The sequence below is a fragment of the Eptatretus burgeri genome, chromosome 3 (assembly GCF_056783735.1).
Source record: "Eptatretus burgeri isolate ZD-2024b chromosome 3, Ebu_testis_v1, whole genome shotgun sequence".
Classification (NCBI taxonomy): Eukaryota; Metazoa; Chordata; class Myxini; order Myxiniformes; family Myxinidae; genus Eptatretus; species Eptatretus burgeri.
Window position 1 is genome coordinate 18,177,583 of NC_140963.1, and position 22,914 is coordinate 18,200,496.

The 22,914-nt window shown below is 45.7% G+C and overlaps 2 protein-coding genes across 7 annotated transcripts in view; one reads left to right on the top strand and one right to left on the bottom strand.

Annotated features, from left to right (window-relative positions):
- The window catches only part of LOC147029478 (natural resistance-associated macrophage protein 2-like), a 166,682-nt gene that overhangs the window by 42,098 nt on the left and 101,670 nt on the right, over positions 1-22,914 (top strand). The window contains exon 1 of one of the 2 annotated variants that reach the window (XM_085872534.1): positions 21,209-21,485. The exons of the other annotated variant lie outside the window; for it this stretch is intronic. The gene's annotated coding sequence lies outside the window, so the exon portion shown is untranslated. Of the gene's footprint in view, positions 1-21,208; positions 21,486-22,914 lie in introns of those variants that run through there. 2 annotated transcript variants of the gene reach the window in all.
- Positions 1-22,914, bottom strand: part of METTL5 (methyltransferase 5, N6-adenosine) — a 52,378-nt gene that overhangs the window by 26,228 nt on the left and 3,236 nt on the right. For 4 of the 5 annotated variants that reach the window (XM_085872543.1, XM_085872541.1, XM_085872542.1 and 1 more), the window contains exon 1: positions 4,235-4,454. The exons of the other annotated variant lie outside the window; for it this stretch is intronic. In XM_085872543.1, the coding sequence (XP_085728669.1) occupies positions 4,235-4,334 (100 nt within the window). In that variant the 5' untranslated portion in view covers positions 4,335-4,454. Of the gene's footprint in view, positions 1-4,234; positions 4,455-22,914 lie in introns of those variants that run through there. 5 annotated transcript variants of the gene reach the window in all.

Here is a 22,914-nt window from a genome sequence, read left to right on the forward strand (position 1 = left end):
AAACGAGTCATTTTCCCCGCCATCTTGCTCTCCCTTTCCTCAGCCAACACCGACCCCACGTAGGAATCACGTGAGGATCAGGTTCCCTCTTTCCTCACCCTGACTGAATGTTCATGGTGTGAATGAGTATGATATCACGCGAGCCGTTGAGATATTGTGGGTGCATGGGATTTTGTGTATAAAGAATAATTATCGATAAGTGTACTTTCTCTTGTTCTCACAATCCCTCATAATTGCTTGCTTTTGATTATTTATTAAAACTGTATTTCACAACTCGAGTGTTCACCTGGTGTGCGGTTCACATTTCGGCAATTTATACCTGTAGTGCAAGTTAAACTCATGGCCGTTGGAAATTTGGTGCAGAGCCTTCATTAGGAGGTTATAAACTCGCTCATACAGAATGCGTTTCCCGTGGATTCATGCTCGGCCCCAATCCTTTTTTAAATGGAGAAATTACTGGAGCCGACAGATCTTATTGGAGCTTCTGTACATCGGAAACCAAAGGAAACATCTGTTCAGCTTTCCCAGCAGATGGTATCAGAGGACAATCCGTCACTTAATTGGTGATCGTCCGGGTGGAAGTTTTGATCACGCGTCCACACCATGGTCCACCGGTAGAATATAGACGTGTAGTAATTGTGATGTTTATGCAAAGGTCTGGTCAAAAGGTGAACATGCTATCAAGATTTGTTCATCCCTCACACTAGACGGCTCAACAACCATCGAAAGTTGATGAGAAGGGACACGGGGAGCCACCATTTCACCTTCTGCTAACCGCTTCAGCACGTACTCATCCTTGCCTCACAGCAATGCCGAAGACGAACGTTATCTCCTCACAAGGTCACAAGAACAAGACCGATTTCCGAGGGTGCTCGTCAAAACAATTGGTCACAAGTTTGATCCACCGATAGATCTCGGCAGAGAAATAGGGAATACAATGCTGAGCACAGTCACGCAAAGCGACTCATCCGTCGGTCCGGCAGGATGGCCAATAGGTACGCACACACCCCTCCAAGGTGTCTAGCCTGGGTTTGAATCCTGACACAGGTATTCAGCCATCAACGTGTGTGCCCTCCTCAGGTGGACGTCAAACTGGGTGTCCCGTCTGCCGACATTAGTCGGTGGACGTTAAACATCCCACGGTGTCCTTCGCGAAGAGTCTGTGGGTCATCAGCGGCACCCTGAACAAATTCCTAATTCCAGCCCTGACCGACAGAGGGCACTGCATCAGCCGCTGCCACAGTCAAGCCGCTGCCGCTGCCTTTGGAGTAATGTTTATAGCGAATGCAGTGAGCTTCATACTTGATGCGTGCACATGAGAGAATAGGAAACAACAACAACAACAACAACAACAACAACAACAACAACACAATACCTCTGACGATTTCGAATCCGTGTCATTGGCTATGACCCTTTTGCTTCTGGTTGTTTTTAAACGCTGTGCGGTGTATAAACACGATTGGGTTTTACTTCTGTCTTGTGAATATTACTTAACGCGTGCACATGAGAGAATAAGAAACAACAACACAATACCCTGGCAATTTGGAATCTGTGTCGTTGGCTATGACCCTTTTGTTTCCGTTTTTTTTTTCTGGTTTTTTGTTTGTTTGTTTCCAGTTTTTGTCATGAGGAATGATGCATGCCGGGAGATAAAGGCATCGTCGGAGACATGAAAGACCCAAATAATATCAGACATGGTGTATATTTCCTACACTGATTTTAATAAAGATATCTCCCGAATGATTTTTCAGATGAGATCCTGTTCTAGGTGGTGTAGTTGTTGTGAAGGTAATGTTGAGGTAATAGGTAAAGTCAGAAGCGAATGTAAGAAGAATTCTACGTTCGCTTCTAGGCTTTGCCTCTTCCATATTACCACGTTTGATAAGTAAATAAGTAAGTAAATAAATAAATTAAATTAAATTAAATAAAAATTAATTAATTGATTAATTAATAAAAACAAAAACAAAAAATAATAATAATAATAACTAGCCGAAACCCCATCACAGACAGATTCCATTCATTCAACCACCTTCACCAGCTCACCCACACTCAAGGGACATGGACTAGACAGGGCGTGCTTGCCCCCGCCTTCTCATCCCCCGCCCCTGCCCCATTCCCCCCTCCTCCCACCCCCACCTTCAATTTGTTTACCCCGCCCAAAAATTTAATTACCCCGGTCCCGCTCCTTCACTCCCCGCCCCCACCCCCATCTCTTGGTTCCCCGCCACACTTGCCCCCCGCCCCCCCCCCTCTGTCCACCCCCTCATAATCAACCCCGCCTAATTCACCCCAGCCCCCGCCCACTCATCCCCCGCCCCATTTCCCCCTTCTCCTGCTTTCAATTTGCTTACTCCCGCCCAAAAATTTAATTACCTTGCCCTTCGCCTCTTAATCCCCCGCCCCCGCCTCTTCACTCGTCGCCCCCGTCTCACTGAAAAGTGTTTATTCTGCTTCAGAGTTGAAAGTTCACTATTGCCACAATGTGCGATACACTCTTACAGGTACGAAGTCTCTTTCAGTCCAGGTCACAGAACCAAGAAAAATATGACGCGACCGCGAGGAGGAGCACAAAATTGGTCCTTCAGTATTAATATACTAGTACGTGCCCGTAAAAAAAAAAATAATAATAATAATAATAATAGTAATAATAATAAATAATAAATAAATAAACCACACAGGCCGTTTTTTCGCTCTCACGTGCACGTACGTGCGTGACCCGGAAGTTTGATATTATTCGCAGTTACGATGATTCGCAATTTATTTTTAATACCCAATTATTCAATTAGCGCCAACGTATTTTACCTTTTCGCAATGTCGTGGCGAGGAAAAACAAAAAGAGAAGAGAAGAGAGAGAAAAATTTACTTCCTGGTTCAGAGCATACCAGCACTCTGATGTTACCGAAATTTATGCACCGTCTAATATGAAAACGATCATAACTTGGGGCATTGTGTTTATCTATAAATGCGCATATGAAATCGAGAAATTATTAGAATACACGAAGTCATCACTCTCCGGAAGCCCGTACGTTGTAACCCGTAATGGGGAACGTGGCTGTGCTTCCCTTCCCCATCGTCCACGCCCACACAGCAACGTGTCTTGTCATTGGTTTGGTAAATAAATGGCCATAACTTGGGAAGCACTTGTCCGATTAATATCAAACCTTGAAAAGGCACATCCTCAGGTCCCCAGCAATATACCTGGCAAGTTTCAATTAGATCGGACCAGAGGTTGTCGAGAAACAGTGGTCACACACACACAGACACACACACACACACACAGACACACAGACACACACACACACACACACACACAGACACACAGACACACACACACAGACACACAGACACACACACAGACACACACACAGACACACACACAGACACACACACAGACACACACACACAGACACACACACAGACACACACAGACACACAGAGACACACAGAGACACACACACAGACACACACACACCCACACACACACAGACACACACACACACAGACACACACACACAGACACACACACACAGACACACACACAGACACACAGACACACAGACACACACACACACACAGACACACAGACACACAGACACACAGACACACACACACAGACACACACAGACACACACACACACACAGACACACAGACACACACACACACCCACAGACACACACAGACACACAGACACAGACCCACAGACACACACACACAGACACACACACACACACAGACACACACAGACACACAGACACAGAGACACACACACACACACATATATACACACACACACACACACACACACACACACACACACACACACACACACATATATATACACACACACACACACACACACACACACACACATATATATACACACACACACACACACACACACACACACACACACACACACACACACACACACACATTGCTGGAATTATAAAGATAGATGATAAAAATAAATAAATGCGCTATCGATTCCTCCCGACCCGATTTTCGTCCCTCCTACTTGTCATGTACGTATCAGTATCATGTACAGTATCATGTACAGTATATTATCCCACACAATCGCTCCACATGCAATCGACAAACACTAGTAGTGTGCATCAGCGATCCACAATATTCCAATCTTTTGGAAATCGTGAACAATTGAGCTCAGGTACCCCACGGATCAGGTCCCAGGTTCGAATTATCGAGCGTTCGAACCTTGAATTCAAATGAACCGACCTGCGATGTGCGGACCGGTGACGTACTGCTCCAAGGCAACCTTTGGCCGCTCGAAGTGTTCGAGGCGGAACAATTCGGACTCTAAATCCTTCAGTTTCATTTGTGACAATAGCAAACAATCGTCAACGAGGAAAATACGCGGCACTGACAACAACAGGGAGGAAAGCTGCGCATTGCGAAGATGTTATCCATGAATTCTTGGTTGCAGATTCGCGACAGGAGGAAAAAACCCCGTTGTTGTTGTCGTTGTTGTTGTTGTTGTTTTAGAATCATACCGTTTTGAATGATTGACGGTTAATGTGACCCGAACAGCGAATAAATTATTGAAAGTCGAAAATAAATGCTATTTGCCATTTATATTTCCACAAAATTTTGAAGGAACTGAAGAAAAGCCCCGCAAACGGTCGATCACCCATTGCCTGATGGTTACGGAGGTGTATATAATACTTTTAGTTTTGCGAGGACTCCGTTCCACCTTCTCAAGCCCGCAAAATGCAGATTACAACCAATGAGAGAAGCTGAAAATGACGCAGGGAAGCAAATGTCACGACGTCAAAGCACAGAAAAGGGTGGAATCCGTGGTGGGGAGGGGGTAAAACCAGGGGACGGGCTCGTTTTTACACTGCATTACCACAGGTGTCACCACAAACCTGGATCCATCGAAAAACAATCAAAGCGGGAACCAGAAACAAATTTATTTTTAATAAAACAGCTTTCTGTCAACTGATTCTGATTCGAACTTCATGAACTGTGAAGCTTACTAACACAGGCTGATGGGGCTCCATGATACCTGGAGATTGCTTGGTTTGACTTGTTACCTGAGGTGGTGGGAATATGGGAAGAGGAATGACTAAGAGGAGTACAAAACATGTGGTGGATGCTCAATGTGGACCACATCAAGAATAGGGGAAGCACAGGGAACTCACTGTTGTGGGAAGTGTGAGGAAATATCCCACCTGAGGATGGTTATAACTGGGTGGAAGGAACGGGTCGATAATTTGCAGCAAGTAGCACAATGTGAGAAATTTGTAGATAATAATTGGTTGTGGTTGTGGAGCGAAGTTGCTGAGGATATTGGATGTGGTGATGGTGCAACGGGAGCAGGAAGTGGTGAGATTGTAGTAAATGGTGATGGTGCAACGGGAGCAGGAAGTGGTGAGAGTGAAGTAAGTGGTGATGGTGCAACGGGAGCAGGAAGTGGTGAGATTGTAGTAAGTGGTGATGGTGCAACGGGAGCAGGAAGTGGTGAGAGTGTAGTAAGTGGTGATGGTGCAACGGGAGCAGGAAGTGGTGAGATTGTAGTAAGTGGTGATGGTGCAACGGGAGCAGGAAGTGGTGAGAGTATAGTAAGTGGTGATGGTGCAACGGGAGCAGGAAGTGGTGAGAGTGAAGTAAGTGGTGATGGTGCAACGGGAGCAGGAAGTGGTGAGAGTGAAGTAAGTGGTGATGGTGCAACGGGAGCAGGAAGTGGTGAGAGTGTAGTAAGTGGTGATGGTGCAACGGGAGCAGGAAGTGGTGAGATTGTAGTAAGTGGTGATGGTGCAATGGGAGCAGGAAGTGGTGAGAGTATAGTAAGTGGTGATGGTGCAACGGGAGCAGGAAGTGGTGAGAGTGTAGTAAGTGGTGATGGTGCAACGGGAGCAGGAAGTGATGAGAGTGTAGTAAGTGGTGATGGTGCAACGGGAGCAGGAAGTGGTGAGAGTATAGTAAGTGGTGATGGTGCAAGGGGAGCAGGAAGTGATGAGAGTGTAGTAAGTGGTGATGGTGCAACGGGAGCAGGAAGTGGTGAGAGTGTAGTAAGTGGTGATGGTGCAAGGGGAGCAGGAAGTGATGAGAGTGTAGTAAGTGGTGATGGTGCAAGGGGAGCAGGAAGTGGTGAGAGTGTAGTAAGTGGTGATGGTGCAAGGGGAGCAGGAAGTGGTGAGAGTATAGTAAGTGGTGATGGTGCAACGGGAGCAGGAAGTGGTGAGAGTATAGTAAGTGGTGATGGTGCAACGGGAGCAGGAAGTGGTGAGTGTAGTAAGTGGTGATGGTGCAATGGGAGCAGGAAGTGGTGAGAGTGTAGTAAGTGGTGATGGTGCAACGGGAGCAGGAAGTGATGAGAGTGTAGTAAGTGGTGATGGTGCAACGGGAGCAGGAAGTGATGAGAGTGTAGTAAGTGGTGATGGTGCAACGGGAGCAGGAAGTGGTGAGAGTGTAGTAAGTGGTGATGGTGCAACGGGAGCAGGAAGTGGTGAGAGTGTAGTAAGTGGTGATGGTGCAAGGGGAGCAGGAAGTGGTGAGAGTGTAGTAAGTGGTGATGGTGCAACGGGAGCAGGAAGTGATGAGAGTGTAGTAAGTGGTGATGGTGCAACGGGAGCAGGAAGTGGTGAGTGTAGTAAGTGGTGATGGTGCAACGGGAGCAGGAAGTGGTGAGAGTATAGTAAGTGGTGATGGTGCAACGGGAGCAGGAAGTGGTGAGAGTGTAGTAAGTGGTGATGGTGCAAGGGGAGCAGGAAGTGATGAGAGTGTAGTAAGTGGTGATGGTGCAAGGGGAGCAGGAAGTGGTGAGAGTGTAGTAAGTGGTGATGGTGCAAGGGGAGCAGGAAGTGGTGAGAGTGTAGTAAGTGGTGATGGTGCAAGGGGAGCAGGAAGTGGTGAGAGTGTAGTAAGTGGTGACGGTGCAAAGGGAGCCGGAAGTGGTGAGAGTGTACTAACTGGCGATGGTGCAACGGGAGCAGGAAGTGGTGAGAGTGTAGTAAGTGGTGATGGTGCAACGGGAGCAGGAAGTGATGAGAGTGTAGTAAGTGGTGATGGTGCAAGGGGAGCAGGAAGTGATGAGAGTGTAGTAAGTGGTGATGGTGCAAGGGGAGCAGGAAGTGGTGAGAGTGTAGTAAGTGGTGATGGTGCAAGGGGAGCAGGAAGTGGTGAGAGTGTAGTAAGTGGTGATGGTGCAAGGGGAGCAGGAAGTGGTGAGAGTGTAGTAAGTGGTGATGGTGCAAGGGGAGCAGGAAGTGGTGAGAGTGTAGTAAGTGGTGATGGTGCAACGGGAGCAGGAAGTGATGAGAGTATAGTAAGTGGTGATGGTGCAACGGGAGCAGGAAGTGGTGAGAGTGTAGTAAGTGGTGATGGTGCAAGGGGAGCAGGAAGTGGTGAGAGTATAGTAAGTGGTGATGGTGCAACGGGAGCAGGAAGTGGTGAGAGTGTAGTAAGTGGTGATGGTGCAACGGGAGCAGGAAGTGGTGAGAGTGTAGTAAGTGGTGATGGTGCAACGGGAGCAGGAAGTGGTGAGAGTGTAGTAAGTGGTGATGGTGCAACGGGAGCAGGAAGTGGTGAGAGTGTAGTAAGTGGTGATGGTGCAACGGGAGCAGGAAGTGGTGAGAGTGTAGTAAGTGGTGATGGTGCAACGGGAGCAGGAAGTGGTGAGAGTGTAGTAAGTGGTGATGGTGCAACGGGAGCAGGAAGTGGTGAGAGTGTAGTAAGTGGTGATGGTGCAACGGGAGCAGGAAGTGGTGAGAGTGTAGTAAGTGGTGATGGTGCAACGGGAGCAGGAAGTGGTGAGAGTGTAGTAAGTGGTGATGGTGCAACGGGAGCAGGAAGTGATGAGAGTGTAGTAAGTGGTGATGGTGCAAGGGGAGCAGGAAGTGATGAGAGTGTAGTAAGTGGTGATGGTGCAAGGGGAGCAGGAAGTGGTGAGAGTGTAGTAAGTGGTGATGGTGCAACGGGAGCAGGAAGTGGTGAGAGTGTAGTAAGTGGTGATGGTGCAACGGGAGCAGGAAGTGGTGAGTGTAGTAAGTGGTGATGGTGCAACGGGAGCAGGAAGTGGTGAGAGTATAGTAAGTGGTGATGGTGCAACGGGAGCAGGAAGTGGTGAGAGTGTAGTAAGTGGTGATGGTGCAAGGGGAGCAGGAAGTGGTGAGAGTGTAGTAAGTGGTGATGGTGCAAGGGGAGCAGGAAGTGATGAGAGTGTAGTAAGTGGTGATGGTGCAACGGGAGCAGGAAGTGGTGAGAGTGTAGTAAGTGGTGATGGTGCAAGGGGAGCAGGAAGTGGTGAGAGTGTAGTAAGTGGTGATGGTGCAAGGGGAGCAGGAAGTGGTGAGAGTGTAGTAAGTGGTGATGGTGCAAGGGGAGCAGGAAGTGGTGAGAGTGTAGTAAGTGGTGATGGTGCAAGGGGAGCAGGAAGTGGTGAGAGTGTAGTAAGTGGTGATGGTGCAACGGGAGCAGGAAGTGGTGAGAGTGTAGTAAGTGGTGATGGTGCAACGGGAGCAGGAAGTGATGAGAGTGTAGTAAGTGGTGATGGTGCAACGGGAGCAGGAAGTGGTGAGTGTAGTAAGTGGTGATGGTGCAACGGGAGCAGGAAGTGGTGAGAGTATAGTAAGTGGTGATGGTGCAACGGGAGCAGGAAGTGGTGAGAGTGTAGTAAGTGGTGATGGTGCAAGGGGAGCAGGAAGTGGTGAGAGTGTAGTAAGTGGTGATGGTGCAAGGGGAGCAGGAAGTGATGAGAGTGTAGTAAGTGGTGATGGTGCAAGGGGAGCAGGAAGTGGTGAGAGTATAGTAAGTGGTGATGGTGCAACGGGAGCAGGAAGTGGTGAGAGTGTAGTAAGTGGTGATGGTGCAACGGGAGCAGGAAGTGGTGAGAGTGTAGTAAGTGGTGATGGTGCAACGGGAGCAGGAAGTGGTGAGAGTGTAGTAAGTGGTGATGGTGCAACGGGAGCAGGAAGTGGTGAGAGTATAGTAAGTGGTGATGGTGCAACGGGAGCAGGAAGTGGTGAGAGTGTAGTAAGTGGTGATGGTGCAACGGGAGCAGGAAGTGGTGAGAGTGTAGTAAGTGGTGATGGTGCAACGGGAGCAGGAAGTGGTGAGAGTGTAGTAAGTGGTGATGGTGCAACGGGAGCAGGAAGTGGTGAGAGTATAGTAAGTGGTGATGGTGCAACGGGAGCAGGAAGTGGTGAGAGTATAGTAAGTGGTGATGGTGCAACGGGAGCAGGAAGTGGTGAGAGTGTAGTAGTGGTGAGAAAGATTTTGAAAAATAGATACAGGATATTGGGTAAGCGGCTGAAAGCAAAGGGTCATGAGGTCATGTTTTCTGGGATCCTCCCAAGATTAGGAAACCATATAGAAATTATGAGCAGAGCAATAGATGTCAATGAATCTCTGAAAGAATGGTGTGGGGAGGAAGGTTTTACATTTAGAAAGCAGTGGGAATCATTTTGGGACAAAGGGAGTGTTTCCAGAATGATGGCCGGATGTTACATAGATAGGGGGCCGCAAGGTTTGCAATGGAAATTGAGAAAGGAATTCATGTTTTTTTTTAGGTCAGCAGAGGTTGGGGAAGCTATAAAGGAAGGAATTTATCATGTAATTGGGATGAGTAAGGCCAGGCAGGAAATATATAATTTCAGGACGGGGAAAAGTTAAATATATTCTATACCAATGCCAAAAGTTTAAATAATAAGATGGAAGAGTTTGAAACCAAAGTGGATAACGAGGATTATGATATAGTTGCAGTGAGTGAGACATGGTTTAAGGAGGACAGTAACTGGAGGACAGGATTAGAAAGCTACAAGGTGTATCGGTGTAATTAGGAAGGAGAGAATAGGAGGAGGATAAGCAATCTGGGTAAAGGACAGCATTGCATTAAGAGAAAGGGGTGACATTAAGGAAGGAATTAATGTCGAGGATTCTATATGGGTAGACATTAGAGATTGTAAAAACAGTAAGATACAGAGGGTGGTGGACTCTTGACAGACAAATCAGAAGTGAAAGCTCACTGGGCCGGTTACTTTGAGCAACTGTACTAGGCTGACTCACCGGACGTTGAGCTTGATGGAAGGGGTATAACTATCCCCATTGCTGACCCTCCAATCAACTGTGAACCACCTTCATTTAAACACAGGCTGTGGTGAACCAGTTGAAAGGGAGTAAAGCTCCTGGGATCTGTGGCATCCATGCTGAACCTCTTAAGGCTGGTGGAAATGCTGCATTGGTATTGTTACATGCAGTTTTGTGCTCTGTTTGGGACACAGGAGTCATCCCAACTGACTGGAAAAGGGGCCTTGTTGTCCCTCTCTGACAAGGGAAGGGTGATCACCAAGACTGCAACAACTACTGAAGGGTGACGCTGCTCTCAGTGCCAGGCAAGGTCTCTGCTCGGATAATTCTTGATAGGGTTCGCCACCATCTGCTTGAGCACCAGCACCTGGAGCAGTTAGGCATTACACCAAAGAAGTCAACGATTGACCGTATCCTTGCTCTGCGGGTCATCGCCGAATGCAGCTGAGAGTTTCGGCAGAGGCTGCGTGGAGCCGATGTTGATCTCCGCAAAGCATTCAATTCAGTGAATCGGGATGCCCTCTGGAGGATTCACAGTCTTCGTGGGGTGCCACTAAAACTGATCAATCTGATTTCTGAACGATACCCTGGTACAGAGAGTGTTGTGAGTTGTGGTGGTTCCAACTCCAACTTATTTCCAGTTGTTACTGTAGAGTTCGTCAGGTGTGTGTGTTTTTGGCCCCCACACTCTTTAACACTTGCATGGACTTGATTTTGGGAAAGATGTTGGAGAGATCAAGCTGTGGTTCATCGCTTGGGAATATCAAGGTCCCTGACCTCGATTTTGCAGATGATGCAGTTATCCTTGCGGAAACACTGGATGTCCTTGTAGGGGCCCTCAAGGCACGGAATTAGGAATTGGAGCCACTGTGATTATGGATTACCTGGGTTAAAACTACGATCTAGTGATACGAGGCAAAGAGTGGCTGTGAGTGGGAGAATGTCTTGCTGGGAGGATGTAAGCAGTTGGGTACTGCAGGGATCAGTACGTGGACCATTCATTATTTACATCAACAATTTGGATAGTGGAGTAAGAGTAAGCTTTCCAAATTTGCAAATGACACAAAGCTTGGAGGTATGGTGGATAGCAGAGGGGTAGTGATCACATTCAGGAAGGTATTGATACTTGCATAGATTGGGCAAAAGATTGGCAGATGTAATTTTATCTGAGCAAGTGTAAGGTGTTGGGGATGGGAAAGAACAATAAAAAATAGAGATTACAGGACGCAAGGGGTAATTTTGGAATGCGTCACACAGGAGAATGATCTGGGGGTGGTATTATACATGGGAGGTAAGCAGGCAGCACAGTGCTAGGCAGCTATAGGTAAGCAAAATAATATTTTAGGTTGTATTCAGAGGGAGGATAAATTATGTCCAAAGAGGAGGTTTTAACACTGTATATGAATTTTGTAAGGCTACATCCCTAATATTGTGTGCAGTTTTTGTTACCATAGCTCAGCAAGGACATAGATGCCAAAGAGAGAGTTCAGCGCAGGACTACGAGATTGATTCCAGGCCTACCTAGACTCAGCTATGAGTAGCGGCTGAAGGATACAGGATTTTATACATTACAAAGGAGGCAGTTATAATGGGATAATAAAAAAAATGAAAGGTATGGATAAAATAAGTGCAGAATAATGATTCAGCACAGTAGGCAGTGTGATAGGACCAGGGGCCAGAGCCTGAGAGTAAAGTAGAGGAGAGTGAAGACGGTAGTAAGGCAGGGTTCTTTTACTCAGAAAGTAGTTAATGTATGGAAAGGTCTGCCATCAGGAAAGGTAGTGGCAGCGGAAACAGTAGATAAGTTTAAATTGGAATTAGATCGGTACCTGTTGGAGATAGAGGGGTGTAGGGATGTTGGCAGGACTTTTAGGTAGCTTGAGCATGGATGGGTGATTATGTGAATGTGTGCAGAGTGTTGTTTGTGGGGGTCTCATCAAGAGGTGTTGTGTGGTTGATGTTGCGTGTTTTTTTTTTTACCCAAGAACTATCTTCGCCCATGCCTGCTCCTCTGGAAAGAAAAGAAAACTACAAAAACGATAGAAAAATTCCAGAACTGCAAAGTACAAAAAAACTACAGAAAAAACAACAGAACTCCAAAAACGACAAAAAACGACAGAAAAACTACAGAACTACAATATACTACAGAAAAACTACAAAAATACCACAAAAAGTCCAGAAATACTACAAAAAAATGACAAAAAAAACGACAAAAAATTACAGAAAAAACTATTTTAAAAGTCCAGAAAAAAATGAAAAAAACCCTCCAGAAAACCTACTAAAAACTACAGAACTACAAAAAACTACAGAACTACAAAACTACAGAAAAGGACAAAAAAACTACAGAAAACTACAGACCTACAAAAAAAAACTACAGAAAAATACTACAAAAAACGACAAAAACTACAAAAAAGACAAGAACTACAAAAATACCACAAAAACTGCAGAAAAAAACTATATAAAAAAGAAAAAACAAAAAACTGCAGAAAAATAGTACGACAAATGACAAAACGCAACAGAAAAACTGCAGAAAAACTACAGAAAACTACAAAAAATCACAGAAAAAGAATACAAAAAAACTGCAGAAAAAACTACAAAAAACGACAAAATTTCAGAAAAACTACAAAAAAACTCCTGAAAAAACTACAAAAAAAGACAAAAACTACAAAAATACCACAAAAACTGCAGAAAAAAACTATGTAAAAAAGAAAAAACAAAAAACTGCAGGAAAAACTACAGAAAAAGACAAAAACTACAAAAATACCACAAAAACTGCAGAAAAAAACTGTATTAAAAATAAAAAACAAAAAACTACAGAAAAAGAATTACAAAAATACAAAAAAAAATTGCAGAAAGAAATACAAAAAGGCCAGAAAAAAATCGAAATTAAAACCTACAGAAAAACGACAACTACAAAAAAGTATATTACAGAAAAAACTATGCAAAACACTTTTAAAAAACTACAGAAAAGACTTCGAAAAAGAAATTACAAAACAAAAACACATTTATATTAAATTGGTGTGGTGTTGATGAAATGGTCTGGTGTTGATGCGGCGCAGGAATTATGGGTGGAATGGCCTCCTCTCCTGTGTCGAGGAACACAAGGAAATTAGACACAGGTGGAGGCCATTCAGCCCATCATGCCTGCACCGCATCAACACCACACTCATTTATCAACACATGATCAAACTTGAAGGGCACTCGGTGGAGCACATACCTCCGCCACACAATGTCTGATCCACGAGAACATATCTGGCCCGATACATTTTTGAAATGTCATGCTATATATCGTTTTTGGCCCGATCTCTCAATGGTGGAGAATTACTTTTAAAATTAAATAACTCTCGTATCCGGATCTGGATCGGAATCTTCACCAAAATCGAATCAATTCTTCCTTGTTACACACCCCACCTGTTCACCATGTTTCGGCCGAATCCATCTGCAACTTTTGGAGATATCATGCTATATTGTATATCATATCAGCCTTATCTCTCAATGGTGAAGAATCACTTATATTCTAGTCAGCGGATCCGGATCCGGATGTTCACCAAAATTTAATCAGTTTATCCTTGTCATACACCCAACCTGTCCAACAAGTTTCATCCAGATCCGTTCACAACTTTTTGAGATATCCTACAAACAAACAGAGACGGGTGAAAACATAACCTCCCTCACCTTCGGTGGCAGAAGTAACTATACATTCTGAGTATAAGAACCATTCTTTACTACGGTCTTAACTCTCCTCTTCTTTACTCTCAGGCTATGGACCCTGATCCTATCACTGTCTACTCCGTTGAATAATTTATCTGCACTTATTTATCTGTACCTTTCATTTTCTTAAACATCTCTATCATATCTCCTCGAACCGCCTCCTTTCTCGTGTATAAAGCCTGTCTCCTTCAGCCGCTCCTCATAGCTAGGCCCAGAATCAATCTTGTATCCCTGCGCTGAACCCTCTCTATGGCATCTATGTCCTTGATGAGTTGTGGTGACCAAAACTGCACACAACATTCTCGATGTGGCCCTCACTAAATTCCTGTACAATGTTAACACCACCTCTTTCGATTTGTAAATGATCCCCCTCTGAATACAACGTAAAACTGCGATGTATCAGTAGTTTATGATAATGCATGCATACATGGGTGCACCAGGGAGCGGTTAAGTAGTCATGTGACCCGTCCATGTTCCGATGCTGTGTTGTGCCCGTGTCCGAATTAAACCTGTTGTTCCCACTTCAGAGCCTTCATCCCTGTCTATCGAGTACATTACAGTGGCAATGAGGATGTCTTCGTGCATCGGCATATTGCAAGAATACGCAGTGGGGGATGATTGGGAAGACAATACCGATCGTCTGAAACAGTACTTCGTGGAAAACAAAATGGACGCCGATGAGGATGCTGAAAGGCAGCGAGCCGTATTACGGACCACGGCGCTCCGATGTACAGCCTCATCAAAGATCTTCTTGCCCCAGCAAACCTTCTGACAAGTCGTATGAAGAGCTCGTCAATCTCGTGAAAAGACATTATCACCCTAAATTGGATAAGATCGTCTTGAGATATAAATTTTCTACCCACCATCATCAAGATGGTCAGTCAGTATCCGAGTTCGTGGCTGATTTATGCCGTCTCGCCGAACATTGTGAGTTTACAGATAAACTCGAAGAGATGTCACGTGATTTATTTACATAATAGGCATCAATGACGACTCGATTCTGCGGAAACTCCTTCCTGAACCCGATCTCAATTTGGCTAAAGTCATGGAAATAGTCACTACGTGTATACAAACTGCCGAGACTTGCGTGTGATCTCTAAGAAGTCAAAAGTTATTCAGCAGGACCCATCGGTTAACAAGGTAACCTTTGGCTACAAGAAAAAGTGTTCGCAAGCCACCAAATTCAACTCCACCTGCTGACATTTCTGAATCTACTCGAAAGGTTGGGGTAACTTGTTGGCGTTGTGGTGGTAATCATCAAGTTTTCCAATGTCTGTACAGGAATTATACCTGTGACAACTGTGGTAAGTGGGGACACTTGAAGTGTCGTTGTTCTCGATCCAAGTCGAAGAACTTGTCTCCTGCTTATCACATTGGGGTGAACCCTGAGGCAGCGGACGATAGGTCACAGAGCACAGCCTGCAGGCAAGAGTCGAGTGAGGAACTTCATGAGATTTTCTCTATTAGAATAAAGAGCTCCGATGCTCCAATTATAGTTGATGTAACAATCGATAATATCCTGGTGAGGATGAATGTTGATACCAGCACTTCCAGATCAATGATGAGTGAGATCAAGTTCACCTCCATCTACCCTCCGAGAAAGACTCCTGCACTCCGGCCTGTATCTACTGACTTGAGAACATACACCAAGGAGGTGGTTCCTGTAGTTGGCTCATATAATGTAACTGTAGGTTATGGAAACAGGACTTATGTCCTACCATGACTGATAGTGCGTGGAGAAGGACCAACCCTCTTAAGCCGAGATGGGTTATGAATAATCAGACTTAATTGGAGTGACGTGAACAAAGTCTCCAACTCTGATGCTGGATACGATACCATGCTCAACAAGTACCCTGGCCTGTTCAGCGATAGTGTTGGCACCTTTGCAAGGCCCAAGTGAAGATTCATGTTTCTGCAGATGCTCAGCCATTGTTCCATAGGCTAGACTTGTGCCCTACATAATGCGATCAATGATGGAATGTGAGCTTGACCAACTGCAGAGTTGGGGCATCATCTCACCAGATGAGTAGTCCGACTGGGCAGCACCTATCGTTCCAATACTCAAAGCAGATGGAACAGTGCGCATTTGTGAGGACTACAAAACGATGATCAACTGCAATTCAAAGCTGGATGGCTACCTTTTACTCAAAGCAGAGGATCTGTTCACCACTCTCATGGGTGGCCAGACATTCAGTAATCTTGACTTGACCAATGTTGATGCTCAAATGGAAGTAGATGATGATTCCAAGCAATATACATGTATCAACACTCATAGAGGACTCTACATGTACAACAGATGCCCATTTGACATACGCTCTGCTGCACCAATCTTCCATCACAAGATGGAGACGTGATTGAAAACTGTCCCAAGGACAGTCGTATTCCAGGACGACATACGAGTGACTGTCAAGTCACAAGATGAACACCTCGAGAACCATAAATTCCTCAATCGGCTGTCGCAAGATGGGTTATGTCTATGGCATAAGTGCAGTGAGAATAAGTGCATAAGTGAGAAGTGTACCTTTCTGACACGTGAAGTAGAATACTGTACCTGGATCATCAAATCTCCTGTCAAGGCATTTTGCACTCTCCGAGCAAAGTTGAAGCCATTGCGAATTCACCAATGCCACAAAACATTTCAGTACTTCATGCATTCCTGGGTAGGTTGACCTACTTTGGTAATTTCCTGCCTCAACTGAGCACAACCGTCGAGCCTCTGCATCTTCTCAGGAAAGGCATTGTCTGGAAATGGGAAGTTATCCAAGCAAGAGTGTTCAAGGCCGATAAAGCCATGCTGTTCTCCTCACCATTACTTGTTCATTATGACCAAATCCAAGGAACTTGTTCTCGGTTGTGATAGCTCTTCATATGGCAATGGGTGTGCATTGTTGCAAAAAAATGGAACCGGAAATCTCCATCCTGTTGCGGATGAATCACAAACTCTATCGGACACTGAACATCGCTATGCTCAAGTAGAACGAGAGGCGTTACTGTGTGTCTGGGGCACATCTCCACAATCTGGTGATATCATTAGTCTCATGGCAAACATCATTCACGATGAGGCGCCCGTAACCGCTGAGCAGATTGCTTGTACCACCAATAGCAATCCAGATTTGTCACAAATTAAACACTGTGTTATGTCAGGTGATTGGGCATCACTACCGAAAGGGGCGAAACCGTACCTCATACGGAAGGATGGGCTCTCTATTGATGCAGACTGCCTGCTTTGGGGTAGCCAAGTGATAATTCCGCCTAAACTCCGTGGGAAAATTATCAGTGAACTCCACAATGCTCATCCAGGCATCGTCACCATGAAGACTATTGCCCGAGCCCATGTTTGGTGGCCTGGTTTGGACAGTGACATGGAGTCCAGTGCATGCCGTAACTACACTTGTCAAGCCCAGGACACCGTCTCAGTCTCCATTGGCCATGTGGTCCTGGCCATCAAAGCCATGGTCCAGACTACACGTCGACCATGCTGGTTCATTTCAAGGGAAGCTTTTCCTTATCGTAGTTGATGCCCACTCCAAACGGATTGAAGTTCTCGTGGTGCCATCCTCATCCTCTGCTGTCACAATTGAAGCTTTGTGTACCATGTTCGCACAACATGGTATTCAAAACTCCATTGTATCAGATAATGAATCGTCATTTACGAGTTCAGAGTTTCAGAACTTTTGTAAAATTAATGGAATTAAGCACTACACATCTGCCCTCTACAAACGTGCCAGTAATGGTCAAGCCGAACGTGCTGTTCAGATCATCAAGAATGGTCGAAACCACGTCAAGGAAGGCTCCAATCAATCTCGTCTCGCTTGTGTGTTGCTCAACTACCGCACCAGACCACATGGAACCACCGGTCGCTCACCTGCCAAACTTCTGATGGGTCGTGAATAAACAACACGGTTATCATTAGTGCACCCGGGCGTGATGGTCCAGATCGAGAATAACAAGTATCAACAGAAACGTAATCACCACCTGTATAACCACAAATTCCAGATCAATGAACCTGTACACGTGTTGAACTCTGAATGTGGAACCAAGTGGTTATCCGGCATCATTATCGATAACATTGGTGAAATGATATTTCTTGTGAAGTTGTGTGATGGTAGATGCATGCGTAAACATGTTCACCAACTTAGGAGACGTCATGTTGACCAACTCAAGTCAAGGTCCTAGGTCACCCACTCCTGTATTAACACCACCTGTGTTTGAACCCGAGGCGTTTCCTCATGAAAGCTTTTCACCCATCAATGTACCTCAACTCCTTCCCGACCCTGTACCCCTTATTGAGGAACCCACAGCAGTTGCAAGGACAGCCCTCCACGAGCCCTTATTGTGTGTGCGATGACTCGAGTGCGCATGCGCATTGCTTACGTACTGGGAATCCACGTGCTGCTCTGATTTGGGTGTCGTCTTGATTTTCACCCCTAGATCCTACAGATACGTGACGATGACGTGCCTCCTAACGACTCACGAGGACAAAATTATTGGCAGTCAAAGGATATGATGGGATGCATTTTGGAGGCCTCCGACACCCTCTGTTGGTGGAGCAATGTCGTTGGACTGCTTTAGGGTGTCTGCGTGATGAGGCAGGGGGGAGGAGGTTGTCAGATGGACAGCACCAGGGAGTGCTAGTGAGACAGAGACAGAGACAGAGACAGAGAAGAGGGGACAGAGAGGGGGAGAGAGAGAGTGTGTGAGTGTGTGTGAGTGTGACGAGGTACCGTGGTGTGGAAGAAATTAAGTTCTTCTCTTTCCGAGCCCGAGACCATTTATTAACAGCAAACAAACAACAAGTTTTAACAAACATGTGCATGGGAAAGAAGGACGTACAAGACAAGCAATATCAAACACTATGCTATTTCTGCTCAAAATGCACACAGCAATCCTCGTTGTACTATTTTGGACAGAAAAAGACAGGGGAGGGCTAGACATCTGGCAAGGGTAAATAAAGGGAGGGCTAACTCGTCTGAAGTAATGTGAACACCAGTTCAGCCTTGAGGAGAGGGTGATAACAGGGTTAGAACAAAACACAGAGACAGGGTGGATTCTTGTCTGCTAGAGTCTAGACCAGGGGTCTCCAAACTTTTTGGGCGGAGGGCCACAAAACCAAAGTGGTGAGGGGCGGAGGGCCGCACCCAAAAAAGGACGCTGAATTCCGAAAAAAAATATATAATCAAAATGCGGAAATTTAAACAAAAATTAGTGCTGAATATATTTTTCTTGCCAACGAATATGATAAATGAATAATCGTGTTAAAAACACATGTGTCTAATATGAATCAAAATCATAATAAAAATTACAGAACGCTTTGATCATTGACCCTGACAAATTGGCAGTATCGCGGGCCGCATTGTAATGTAAACTTAATATGGCACCACGGGCCGCATAAATCCGTCTAAGGGGCCGCATGTGGCCCGCGGGCCGCAGGTTGGAGAACCCTGGTCAAGACAATGAGACACCAGCAATGCATTCTTCTCTTTAACAGCTGGGCAATTTCATTGAAACATTGGAGATTACCAGTGTTAGTTATATGTATTTCAGTTAGGTAAAACCACATATTATTTCGGAAGATATAGTTCTAATTTTGGTTGCATTCAATTAAAAGCAGCAAGTGAATATAAACTGAGAATACACGAATATAAATTTTTTTAGATCCTCGTGGAGGATCTCTAATTCTTACTCACGTTGTTGTGATTCTGCTTCTTCTTGTGGACTTTTTTGTTTCACAGCCTACAGTTTTCATTGAAACTTCCTGAAACTTGGCATATATATGTAAAAATTCCCTGCGCAGACAGTAACCATCTCCGATTTTGAAAATTCCTCCTAGAAAAAAAGTTATGACTTCAAAATATCTCCGCTAATGGAAATTGCCTAAAAAGTTATCTCTGAAACTTGACAAGCTTTTTGAATCCTGTTTGCGGGAATTGAACGGGGCATTAGCAGAGATGAATTACCGCACATATGATACATCACTATGACGTCATATCAATTTTTATGACGTCATTCTTATTTGTTGACATTTTTTGTTTCACAACCCAGAGTTTTCATCGGATCTTCGTGAAACTTTCCATGTATATGCAGAAAGGCCACGCGCAGGCAGTAACCATCTCCGATTTTGGAAATTCTTCCTTGAAAAAAAGTTGACGTCATAATATCGCCGCTAATGGAAATCGCCAATACCATTATCTCCGAAACTCGGCGAGCTGTTTGAATTTTGTTTGCGGGAATCAAGCCGGGCATTAGCGCAGATAATTTATCGCAAACCTGATACATCACAATGACGTCATATTCGTTTTTATGACGTCATCATTAAGAGGATGAGGATCTTAGCTCATTTGAGCTTGTTTTCTTCCACAGTGGTCTCCATGGGGCAGAGCGGTGTGAACCGGCGAATAAAACGAGGAATATTCCAGAGGTGGAGGCAATTCACTCCCGCTCGAGGCGTCCCAAGTGGACATGAACAATTCCAAGTATTTATATTACAACATGGTGATGCAAGAAGTCGACGATCTGAGTGCTCTTTCCAACACTCAACAGGACATTGACCGAACACACGGCACTCAGACAATCCCTCTTGTTCTTCCCACGGACCCTCTGTGACCGGAACCAGCAACCACCATCATGTCCGGTGACCTCTTCATGTTCCGGTAACCTCATCATGTCCGGTGACGTCATCATGTCCGGTGACCTCTTCATGTCCGGTGACGTCATCATATCCGGTGACGTCATCATGTCCGGTGACCTCTTCATGTCCGGTGACGTCATCGTGTCCGGTGACCTCATCGTGTCCGGTGACCTCTTCGTGTCCGGTGACCTCATCGTGTCCGGTGACCTCTTCATGTCCGGTGACGTCATGTCCGGTGACGTCATCATATCCGGTGACGTCATCATGTCCGGTGACGCCTTCATGTCCGGTGACGTCATCATGTCCGGTGACGTCATGTCCGGTGACCTCATCGTGTCCGGTGACGTCATCGTGTCCGGTGACGTCATCGTGTCCGGTGACCTCTTCGTGTCCGGTGACCTCATCGTGTCCGGTGACGTCATCATTGGACTCATTGAAAACAGTTAAATCAGATAAACATCGTCATGATTCACGGACCCACGACGCTCCGTTCGAGCGGTTCCGATAAGAGGAAGAGGAGGAGGAAACGCTGAATCACCATCACACATCCCGAACACCACGTGGCGCCACGGCCAGCTCGGTGATGGTTATGTTAATTTGAAGTTTCGTAATTCCAACGACCCGAGTAAATCAACTCATACGATGTCGCATCTGGTTTGTTTTTTTATTTTTTTCAATCGTCGCTCTCACACGGACGGTAAATCACAACGACGCGAAAACCGCACAGAACATCTTTAAATTCACGGCTGCGACACGTGGTCAACACGTGGAGGTTACGCCCACTTCCGGGTTCACATTCTCCGTGGCTCCGCCCACTTCCGGGTTCACATTCTCCGTGGCTCCGCCCACACGTTTCAAGGTTAAAGGTCTCGAGCTGTGGCGCTGCCCGAGATCACGCACCCGTTCCTCTCCCACACGTTTCCTCCTCCCCTCTTTGTGCTTCCTTCGTTCGGGACAACCCCACGAATCTCCATTGATTTCGTGCCGTCCGGTCGTGCGGTGCCCTTGATGATGATGATGATGCCGCTCGCTCTGGAATATCAATAATCCCGCCAGGCCACGCTCCGCCGCTACTTGGTGGTGGAGCTGAGATCCGTTCAGGTAAGAAGGAGACTCGGAGGTCGTGCGAAGATGACAACATCTAACGGTTCATATGTATTGTTAATTGAAGTCGAGAAAGATTGACCCCAAACTTTGGCTTCTTAGGGAGCAAACAGTGCCTGTGAATGGGGGGGGCTTGGATGAACGTGGGGGGGGCTTGGATGAACGTGGGGGGCTTGGATGAACGTGGGGGGCTTGGATGAACGTGGGGGCTTGGATGAACGTGGGGGGCTTGGATGAACGTGGGGGCTTGGATGAACGTGGGGGCTTGGATGAACGTGGGGGGCTTGGATGAACGTGGGGGGCTTGGATGAACGTGGGGGGCTTGGATGAACGTGGGGGGCTTGGATGAACGTGGGGGGCTTGGATGAACGTGGGGGGGCTTGGATATACGTGGGGTGGGGCTTGGATGAACGTGGGGGGCTTGGATATACGTGGGGTGGGGTATTTCAGGCGTTATTAATCCTGAACCGAGTGTCATCCCGACTGGAACCTCAACTGCTGACATTGCGTGCGTCCATCCGGAGCCTCGACTCGCCAATGACCGCCTGCATGTCTTTCACACGAGGCACGTGTGCGATAACATCTTGGCATGAAGGACATCAAATCTTGATCGGAATCAAAAGCCATAATGCGACAGGCGATGTGACTGTGACTTCCGAATTTTGACAATTAGGAAAAAAAAAATTAATTACTGGACATTTCTCAAAAGTACAGGATTGTAAATGATTTTCGGAACAATTTATTTATTTCTTTATTTATATACCTTCTTAGATTTGTTGACTGATAACAGAGCAAAAGGGTTAGAACCAACAAGAGGGTCTGGAGGTCTGGAGGTGGCTTGCAATGGCTATCCTGGGTTGTTGTTTTTTTTTTTTGTCAATCAAAATTACTCCAACCTGACTCACCAGATAAACAGCACCACATGATGCAATGGGAAAAACCTATGTTGTGTAGACGAGAGCAAAGGCGATGACGCACCATCACAAATCCCCCACACTTCCTGCCGAACCCAAAGTTAAACAAGAAGGGCACTCAGTGGAGCGCACACCTCCACCTGATCCACGAGAACATATCGGGCCCAACACATTGTTGAACTAGAGGGGGAGCACTCGGTAGAGTGCAAAACCTCCGCCGCCAATACTGCTGGGCCACTTAAGTGAACCTGGTATCCAATTCATTGTAGGTCAAAACGGATCAGACTCTACTGAACCACGATTGAATAAACTAAACTAGATCGACACGTATGTAGAAATGCCCCCAAAAAAAATCATTTTTTTTTTTTGAAAAAAAGTTGCAAAATTTGTTTTTTTTCCTCCAACAAATATTTTTTTTTGGGGGGGGGGTTGGAAATCACATAAAAAATGTAGAAATGCAAAATAAAAAATTTCAAAGAAAATGTAATTTTTTTGAAAAAAGATGCAAAATT